Consider the following 11,115-nt stretch of genomic DNA (forward strand, 5'->3'; position numbering starts at 1 on the left):
TCAAGAGTCGGCATCCGATCTATGATCCTGGTGAACATAGCGTAATTATTGCGTTATCGACGTTCTCGAACTATAGTTGACGCGTGTCAGTATATTAAATTAGGAAAAAGTAGGTTACTTTTCGAGTAAAAACATACCTTGGCTGTGACAAAAGTGTAACACTTGCGTTTATATGATTTTTATTCTGTAAGAATCCTAACACCTCTAAAGAACGGACGATGAATATTTTAGAAATATTAATTTCTTTAATACATATTATTGAACAAAGGTTTTGTGAAACGGACATTTGTATAATATTAGAGTATTGTCAAAAGTTAAAAGTCAAAAACGGTCATCCATTACACATATAATAATGCTCCAGACTACGCATTATTCAATTTATTCGTATATATATTCATTTATGAGTACTAACCGTTTACTAATTTTTGTTTTATTTCATTATAAAATATAATTATGCGAGTGTACGTCAACACAAATTCAAAAATTGGTTTTTAAAATATAAATTGGTCAATTATTATATCATTTATATTGCAGTTGGGCATAATTTTTTAATTTTTGAAAACTGAGCACATGATATTTTAGTAATATGTACTCCTGTGAATCTATGATATTTTCAGGGATCACAAATGCGGCCCCATGCTAACCCCCGCTTAAATCAAATGAATTAATTCAATTAATTAAATTGAACAATTACCCGATATAATTATACAGATATAATTTACTGCTTAACAAAACCTTTTTTTTCGCTCTATTTTTCATCATTAAACCTTTAGACAAAATTTTATTTTAATTTTGTAATATGTGCTTATCTCTAGTAAGCTACTTACATGGTAAACTATTATAGTATAATAATTATATTAATTTGTCGTTAGCAACATATTATCATTTATTTTATATAATAACAATACTCAATCGCTTAACATTTTACCAGCCGTAATGTCATAGATTTGATTTTTGATTTTTAAATTTTTTTTGAATAAATGATTAAATTTATTTAATTATTTAATTTAATTATTATTATTATTATTATTATTATTATTATTATTATTATTATTTTATTATTTAATTTGGTAAACGATTATTAATTTTTAAATTGTATCTGTACCTATTATAAAGAAGATAGATAAACATATTAGGAGCTAAACAAATATTTGAAGCGGGCTAAGCCCCCTAAATCCCCACCAAATTGTTCCTAAGTGTTATGTTCACACTTCAATAAAAACGTTCATAAAAGAAGATAAAAATGTTTTTTTCCATCCAGCCTGGCTTGTAAAACGTTTTTGATTTTTAAACGTAACCAAAAATACTTTGAAAACTACCAGCAACTGATGATGAGAACTAAACTAAAATAAATTCGGTCACTTAGATGAACTACCCGACCTTCGTATTTACAACCCAGGTGCAAGAACATTTTAGAGGCCCTTCATCATTCCTTAATCAGGTTAAATACACCTAAGGAATTTAGAAAATTATATAATAACAATACATTCAATTACCTCACAGTTCAGGTTTTATTGATAGTACAACGCTGCATTTGAAATCATGCAGAACCGGGTATATATATATAAGAAATTTGTAGAATCCAAGGACCCCAAAACAAATATTTTAAGGCCCATCAGGCGGTGCCTTTCACCTGCAGTAGTTGCGGCACTGTAGAGATGTGTCGTTCGTGAAAGAACTAGTTCAATTGAACTATTCACCCAAGTGACCGGTTTCGTACTAGTTCACTTTTGATGAACGACTCGTTCACCGTTCAATTTGTACTATGAACGATCTAGTACCTTAATCGTTCATGAACGATTCGTTGATACGGAGTAATAATTATTGAACTAGTTCGTTCATGAACAATTCTTTGATACGAAGTTAGTATTCATACGAACGATGAACTAGTTCAATTTAGTGAACGATGAACGACTGAACTAGTTCACCTTAATGAACGATAAGTCCCATCTTTACGGCACTGTGCATGCACTATTTCACTACATCGCCACCAGCATATACTAATGGAGAGTTGGGAGCAGTTGTCCGAAAAATTATAAGGACTGGAATCGAAAGACGGTGGCATAAAATGTGTTGCCAACATAAAATTTCTAAAAATAATATTATAAAATTATTTTTTTTGTTTAAGAAGTAATACTGTTTCACTTGAATGATAATTATTATATTTTTTTATAATATTAACATAATTAGTTACAAATAAAATAAACATAGGTATCAATTATATGAAATAATTATAAACTGTTGAATACTTATTTTTCAGTACATACTTAAAACTAAAACATGTAATATTTTATACTATTTACATCTAGTATACATAGAAAATTAAAAAAATTATGAAAAACATGTATATTTTACGAAAGGTTTACATACAATTAAATATTAAGCTAGATATTTATAAACATACGTAATACATTACCAGGGCCGTATTTAGGAATTTTACATCACGGGGCAACAATAAAAAACGTTTCATTATACCAAATACAAATTTCTGCGAGTTGAAAAAGATCTTTCTGAAGATCAATTAGTTGCTGGTGTACACAAAAACATTCTAAATGCAATGTCAACATAAGGATAGATTGTTTGTAAATCTTTGGATCTATCGACAGTACTCGACCGTTACCGAGTATGTGTGTATGTGTATCGTGACGCCGTGATTGGCATTATATATATTTTTTTTTGAGATACACTTTTTATTTTGTAAAGAAGTTTCACTTCAAAAATATTAGATCATTAAATATTGAAAATATAAAAAATTAGCCGCCCTCTCATATTCTGCCGCCCGGGCTAACAACATCCTGTGGCTCCTTCCTAAATACGGCCTTGTACATTACATAGATTTATAACATGGATGTTTTTTAGATGGATATTAAGAAGAATTGCGAAAACAGAAAAACTTTATCTTTCTTTAATTACATTGGTTACTAAAATAATACAAGTCAAAGTTTTAACCCAAAAACATATCCATGATTTAATGTTATACATAATTATATTTTACCATAGTTGTTTAAAATTTGGTCCATTTTTATTGAAAATATACAAACAAAAATTTTTTATCATAATGTAACTTTTATTAATATAAATTATATAATTGGATTTGGTAATTTTCGATTTAGTCAGTTGGTACTGCTTTTTCAAATTTCGGCCCTTATCATTTCTTAGGTCCGTATCACTTTTCAGACAAGTGCCAATCACTCACTAATGGAACATACATAATACGACCATACATTTATTTACTAGACCGAATTGTATGTATGAATATATTTTTATAGATGTAATTAAAAGACAATTTTGTACTTGATTATCATTCTTTTATATATATTTTTTTTATTCACTTAACATTATAATAGTTTCTTACATTAAGTTTTTTTTTTATATAATATTTAATACAATTTAACATTAACATGTTTGTATTATCAACAGTTTTCTAATTAAAAATAAAGTAAAAATAATTTGTACACAAATTCATATTGTTATTAAAAGAAAGAACAATAAATAATACAGATAAGTATATATCAGGTTGTAAGTAAATACAACAATAACATAGGGTATCACATAGAACATAATTTAGAGGAAACAAAAAAAAATTATTATAAATGATCATTGGTCTACTCTTAGTAATAGTAATAATTTTAAAATCTACTTCATCTTTTTAAAACATATTCAATGTAACCATAAAATATGAATTAAGTTTATAGAGAATATAACTAAGGCACAATAATAAATTTTTTTTTCTTCGATTAATATCAATGTATACATTGAACAATTAAAATAAAATTAATTAAGTATCCACTGAATTTAATTTAGTTTTCTTTTCTTTCGAACAGTACTATGGGGATAGACAATCAAAACCATTTAAATAATTGAATTTTACAGGCTTTTCAATATAAGTTCTTAGTCTGTACAAAAAAACTAAACCATCTTAGTAAGCTGTTAGGCTCCATGTGCTATTGTACTTGTAAATAATTTTTCATTGTCTGCACAGCACAAATTATAACTTAAGACCATTATTTAACAAAATTATTTGATTGCAACATTTTTATCCATTATAATTCACTCTTTGCTTGTTTATTTGTTTCTGTAGACTTGTTATAATCAGACAGGTTTCTTATTTTTTTTTTTTTTTTTTTTTTTTGTAATACAGACTAAGAATTTATTTTCAAAATTGTTGAGTATTCAAAGAAAATTAATAAAATAAGATAATCAAAAAAAAAAAAAAAAGAAAAAGAAAAAAAGTAAATGGTATTAGTTGTCATACATAGTAAGTTCTCACATTTTTTTTTTAAAATGTATGAAAAAGAAAAACCAAAATAATGATACAAATTAATACTTAACAATATAAAGATAAATAAAAAATAGTCCGCAGTATGAAAATAAAATATTTCTCATTCTATTATGTTAAATGAATTCATAACTATACACGCATCAGCGTATAAAAGCAGCTGGTGGAATATTGGGTTTTAGTTTTGAAAAACACAAAGCAGCTTTAGCGTAGTCCCAATTATTTTCTTCCAAACATCTATAGGGAATTAAATTAATTCAAATAAATAAATTATTTTAAAAAAATCCTAATCGAACCTTTAGAAAAGTCCAATTAGAGATCTTATTTTTCAAATCAAGTAAGTTTAATCATCAAATAAGACTGATTTTCTACAGTAATATTGAGTAAAATTAAAAAAAAAGTCTTACTTTTTGGCCCATTCATCATTCATTCCAGATTCATCTGAAAAACTCTTTATCATGCCCAATTTTGTATCAGGGTTTGAATTGGCATCACTATTTACATTCAAAAGTATTTCTTTTGTCTGTTGATTAGCTGACACAGAAGCAGATCCTGATGATGTAGAATCAAACATAGAAAATGCCATGTTTGACTGTTGTGGATTGGGTTGAAAGTTTGAAACTGATGGTGATGGTACCGCTACAGAATGATTCTGCTGCTGAAAGGATATTTGTTGACTCGGCTGCTGGAAGTTAGAAGTTGGTTGATTAAGCATGGCAGGGGTATGTGAACTACTTTGATAAGTTGGTGGAAGCTGCTGCTGCTGTTGCTGTAGATTCATTGACGAAGGCTGATAAGATGAAAATGTGTTTTGCTGATATGGTGGTGGAGGATAGTTAGGTGTAGGAGATGCCACGTAGGATGATGATGATTCCATGCCAAGCATTTCGTCATTATCTTCCATAAACATGGTTACATTATTGTTACCACTATTATTGGAATCATTCTTTTTTGATGACAAAGGTTTTGATTTAAAAACATAAAACCGTTTTGAAGATTCCTGTAAATCAAAAATTATTTTAAAATTACTTTCTATTGCAATACATTAAAAAACCAAATCACTTACTAATAATAACTCTTCATTGACTACTGTTACAAAAAGCATATCGCTTACTATACTCCAACCACTTCCAACAGGCACTATGCTGAATGTCCTACAAAATGATCGGAAAACCTGCCTTTGATTTGTTTCTTTGAAGTCTTCAGCAAAGACACCATTTAATACAATCTGAACCATTACAGGCTTTGAAAGAAAAATAATTTAAATTATTGGCAAAATTTAAATAAAATCAAAATCTCTGAACTCACATTTGCTAATGGTACATCGACTATAAATGAACCAAGGTCATGTTTGGTTTTGGGTAACTTTTCTAAAAAGTTAACAATATTCTCTCTGCCTTTGTGTAGATGACGATTTCTCCCTGATCTGTGTTTTTCAAATTTCAGAAAGTTTCGGCATTCAGGCATATACTGTGTTAAACTACCTTTAGAACTAAAAATAACAAAAAAATCACAAAAAATCATAATCCAATCATTTTATAATTAAAGGTATTCAACATTCTTATCACACTTACACAGTGGACAGAAAACAAGAGGATAATGAAAATGTAGCGTTTTCATGGTAAGCTTCAGAAACCATTTGTCTGGACACTGTGTTATCATATAGACTGTAATATTGAGTTAAGAATGATTCTACTAAAGTTGTGACTGGATTTATCTGTTCAGGATTATGCCCTTCAGGAATTGGGTAACTATTACCCAGGTTAATTGGCATTTTTAATTTCGTCCCCACAATGGCACTATATCGAGAAGGCAATTCCAAATCATCCTGAAATAAATTTATAATATTGTCCTATATCCTAGAAATTCACTCAAAATAAATATCAAAAGCATTATTAAAGATTTCTTCAATAAAGGTATTTGAACTTAATTTATTTCAAGCAATACAGAATTAGAAACTTAAAACACAAAATAAACACTCCATGAATACTTAAATTTCTTATTTAAGAACTCGAAAAGTAATTCAAATATTTTTTTATTTAAAGAAAGTACATACTATTTAACCTATAAGTAAAGAGAGTGATTCTCAACCAATGTGCACAAATAAGAAATGTTGCTAAAAATAAATTAGAAAAAAATGAAATATTTAATAGAATATTAGTCATAAAATGCTAACACAACATGAGATGGGCCGCGATGTTGGAAATGGGCAAAAATGTGTATGTTAGTCTCTTTAACCTTTTTTTTTTCTTTTGGCTTAGTTTTCAACATTAAAACAAAACAAAATTACAGAATTAAGATTATATTATGGTTGTAATATGTTGCATTATGTTATTAAGGAAATTACTTACATAAGACAGGAATAAAAGAGGAAAATCATAACCAAATTTAAGTTATGAGATTCTAGAGCAGGGAATATCCAAACATTGAAACCAAGGAACACTCTAACCTTAATATAGGAAACAATATTAACTATATTACATACTATTTGGATAAAAATTAAATTAAATACATGCAGCTTGGTAAAAATAAGATAGAAGATTTATGATCATGTACTATAAATATATATAATCCAGATATTGAAGAACTTTAAAATACATTAATTTATTATCCTATTAGTTTTTAGTTAGATAAAAAAAAAATAATGATTGGAAATTAAATATACTGATTGATAATTAATCAAATTATTAGTAATAATGAAATGTGCCACCAGTCTCACACTCAAGTAATCAAAGAATATGTTTTAAAAGGAATAATATTTAAGTTAACTTTTTACAATTCTCTTTTATTTATAATAAAATAATAATAGTAATTGATCAATCTTCAAACACTACAGTTCATAACATGCTAATAAAAAAAAAAAGATAAAATAAACATTTCGTCGCAGCCCAAAAAAAGTATCAATTTTTAATTCATTTAAATTTGATGTCATGAAAAAAATAGGTTGAGAAGCACTAAATTAGGTACAATATAAATTATATCAACATATTGTTTTAGAAACTTGTAACAAATTGTACTATATAATCATTTTTTCACAAAGTCTTTACTAATTTTCCGAATTTTGCAACTTATTCATTCAAACCCATCTAATTATACATGAACAAAAAGTATAATTTCTGATTATAACTCGAAATTTAAACCAGGTAAGATGTACTTACCATAGACACCTTACCTTATTAAACACCAAAAATTATCACAATACTGTTAAGCTAGTACAATAGAAACATCGATCTTGTTGTTCTTTGTACACATTAAGAATGTACAAGCGCAATAAGATAAAACATATGACACTTACCAATTTATTTAGCAAAGGAAATAATTGTTGTACATCCCTGAAACAATAATAAAACATATAAACAGAAATTAAAGATTAATAAAAAATATGCATACCGTCTGTAACGCTCTTTGTCCTCTGTATCACACACTGGATTCCTCGACAAATTGAGCACTTCAATAGTAAAACCCATAAGGCATTTAAGCTCTTTTAGGTCAGAAAACTGAAATAAAAATAATTTTAACAAAATGCAGGTACATTAAAATTAAATTGCTTTATATTTTACTTTGTTGCCTGCCAAATCTAACACTTTTAATTCAGGAAACAATCTACGTATCCATATGAGTCCTTCTCCTAGATACATATGATTATTTTCAAGACTAAGACCATATAAGTCATGTTTAGTATGCTGAGCAACCATATTTAATGCAGCCAAAAGAACTGCTGGTCGATTTAGTGGTACAAACAATTGATTATCAGTAAATACTAAAACAAATAAAAACAATTATTAGGAATTGGGTATTAATAAAACTTTTATTGATTTTATGCAAAATATACTTATACATACATGAACATGCATAAAACCGTGATAAATCTAAACTTTTGGTACTAGGATTGTAACGAATTGCCATTGCTTCAATCATTTTTTCTTTTACTTCATTAGACACAGGTGTAAATGATATTGGTCCACGAGGAGGAAAGTAACACACAACTTTAATAATCAACTAAAAAAAAATAATTGAGTATATAAGCAATAAACTAAAATTGTCTAACATATCACAATTTACTTTTCGATCATCTCTTAGTGTTATCTTATAACTGGTATTTTGCAATGTTTTGGCAATTTTAAAATCGTCAACAAGAAATCTTAATGCATTATCAAAATATTGTTTCTGTAAAATAAAATCATTATTACATTTTACAAATATAAGATAATATAGACATGGCTCACATTATATGGATAAAAAACAATCGGTGCAATATAGGTTTGAATTATTTTCAGGACTTCATCACAATTGTCAACATTTGGTACCTAAAAAATTAAAAATGTTTATATTCAAGAATTCAATTACATTATACAAAATAAGAACTTACAAATACAGAATACCATCCTGTGCTACATTCTTTTAAAGCCCATGATGCATTTCTGAAGTTACCATGACCACCACGGCCATAATTCCTTTCGGGATAAGACCTAGTTATTTTTTTTTTTTATAATTATATTTAATTATTAATCAACAATTATTTTAAAAATAATGAAATACCTTCGACCAGAACTATTTCTGTTAGATTGTCCGTTCTGGCTGGAAAATTCATTGCTATCCAATTGCTCACGAACCAAATCAGTTTTATTTTCCCAGCTTTTACGAAAATGGTTACCACCACGATTATTTGCTTTAAATGTCACTTTTTTATTAAAACCATGGCGATCTGGATAACCACCACCTCCTCGACTAGTGCTTGGTCTAGATGATCGATCATCATGTTCATTACCTAAATTTATAAAAATTATTAAAAATAATTTTACTATGAAAAATAAGTTATTGGCTCTCCAAAAACAGAACCGCAAATAATTAATAACAAGAGTAATTTATAAACAATAATCTCTTTTAATTTTTTTATTATTAGAAATATTCTATGTACAGTGGAACTTTGATAGCTTGAATCGGTCCAGGGAAAAAAAATTTAAGTTATCAAAAATATTTTATTATATAACATAAAGATTTTATTTATTTACTTATACCATGTATAATATATGTATGTATTATGTATGTATGTATGTATGTATGCATGTATTACAATTTTCAAAAGAGTATTCTATAGTAAAATAAATATATAAATAATAATTAAAGTAGGACTATTTTAGGATAAAATTACAAATTTTTGATTGTTTTTAATTTTTAAATATTCTATTGCCTGTAAATCAGCGAGTCTTAACCTTTGTTAAGCTGTCCCTCTTTAGATACAAAATATTTATAAATGTTGCTTAAAAAAAAATAAAAAAAATAGTTTGCTTGAAAATAATATATTAAAGATACATTTGAAAACAATTACATATAAAGCTGGTAAGAATTCATATTATATTGACTCATATTTATTTTATAGATCAATAAATGAAATTATATTATTTGAAAACTATTACAGCAGATAAGTCATGGTGTAAAGCTCAACAAAACATCTATACTTTAGTTTTTTCCTGTTTTTAATTTTAGTATAAATATAACATATATTATACTAAACACCAGCATACCACCGAAAATCAGTTCACCGCCCTTTAAAGGGCGATAAAACTTCCATTAAGTACCAAGGTGTAAACAATGGCACCAAACCCTATATTGAGGTCAGGCTTTGGCCTGACATCTTTTGAAAATTTAGAATGTGTTCGCTTTAAAGGTATTGAGCTAAATTTTGGCTGTCAAACCGTGTGAAAGCTTCATTACAAAATTAAAGCCTAATATCAATCTTTTTTAAGTAAAATAATTACCCCTCCATACACACAATCAGTAAGTCATTGTGGCCAATATTTAAATATTGCGGCCTTATAAAATATTTTTCGCTAGACAAATGTTGAGGATTTTGACGGCACTAACTGTAAATACATTTTGGTTCATTAAAAATTAGTGATATATAGTAAATGTTGGATTTTTTCTAACAATGAACAATAATGATCAATGAATATCTATCAAAGCTATGAAAAATAAGTTTTTTTTGTCGTGCAATGCAGTCAGAACCGATGACACACTTGAACTTATCTAGGTGTACAGAAAACTGTACACCTAGATAATCAAAACATAAAACGATTGCCGAAATCCCGACGACCAACACTTAGCACCAGACCCGTCGGACGGATTAGTATACGCGCAGCAGCGGTGGTACTCACGTGGATTGGTGTAATGGTATCTGTTGTTAAAGTTGCGTCCTCGTGATCTGCCAGCCATAGTCCAAGCGTGTCCACGCTATATCGACGACAGGTGAAAAGCAGCGTGCGCGCGCGCACACGAGCGACCCTGTGACTAAGTCGAACGGGTACGCGTATGGACCGGAGCACGGAGGACGATTGATTTTGGTCGCGTTGCGTTCGGTGTCCCGCGCGAAGGCTGTCGTTACAACGGCGTATCAGATATTCGGAAACGCGCGTCGGACAGCTGCAGCGGGATCCGTTCGAGATTAATCAAGTAGAAGGAAAAGTGAACGGGATCGCAAGATATGGGCCACAACAACTCAGTACGATGCTTACGGGTGACGCTATCAGTTATCACGTCTTATCAAATGACGCATGATCGCGTCCTTCATTGGTCCGCCGCGGCTACACCGTCTGACCTATAGAGTAATTAGTGCTAAAAAATTATCCCCGCCAACTAGTTGACGTTGACATGACGAGGCTTAGGTACGGACAGTAACGGTGCTAGAGTTTGTGGGGCCCTGGGCAAAATTAATTTGAGTCTTATAATTTCTATTAATAAAATATTTCAAGTTCAGTTAAATCAGAACCGCAGGGCCTTATTACAATTTAATGCACGGATCCCTGGGCAACTGCCCCTATTGACCTCCCCTCGCGCCG

The 11,115-nt window shown here is 29.1% G+C and overlaps 1 protein-coding gene across 1 annotated transcript; it reads right to left on the reverse strand.

The window, feature by feature from the left end:
* Window positions 1-4,218: 4,218 nt before the first annotated feature.
* On the reverse strand, window positions 4,219-10,807 carry LOC112686431 (nuclear RNA export factor 1-like). The gene is made up of 14 exons (XM_025558691.1): window positions 10,435-10,807; window positions 8,819-9,047; window positions 8,649-8,748; window positions 8,506-8,586; window positions 8,342-8,446; window positions 8,122-8,278; window positions 7,840-8,039; window positions 7,670-7,776; window positions 7,575-7,611; window positions 5,854-6,107; window positions 5,588-5,771; window positions 5,346-5,522; window positions 4,687-5,279; window positions 4,219-4,516 (listed from the first exon to the last, which is right to left on the reverse strand). The coding sequence occupies exons 1-14, from the start codon at window positions 10,490-10,492 to the stop codon at window positions 4,423-4,425; spliced, it is 2,376 nt and encodes a 791-aa protein (XP_025414476.1). The 5' UTR covers window positions 10,493-10,807; the 3' UTR covers window positions 4,219-4,422.
* Window positions 10,808-11,115: the final 308 nt, after the last annotated feature.

Source organism: Sipha flava, unplaced genomic scaffold (assembly GCF_003268045.1).
Source record: "Sipha flava isolate LNK unplaced genomic scaffold, YSA_version1 308_pilon_pilon, whole genome shotgun sequence".
NCBI classification, from domain to species: domain Eukaryota; kingdom Metazoa; phylum Arthropoda; class Insecta; order Hemiptera; family Aphididae; genus Sipha; species Sipha flava.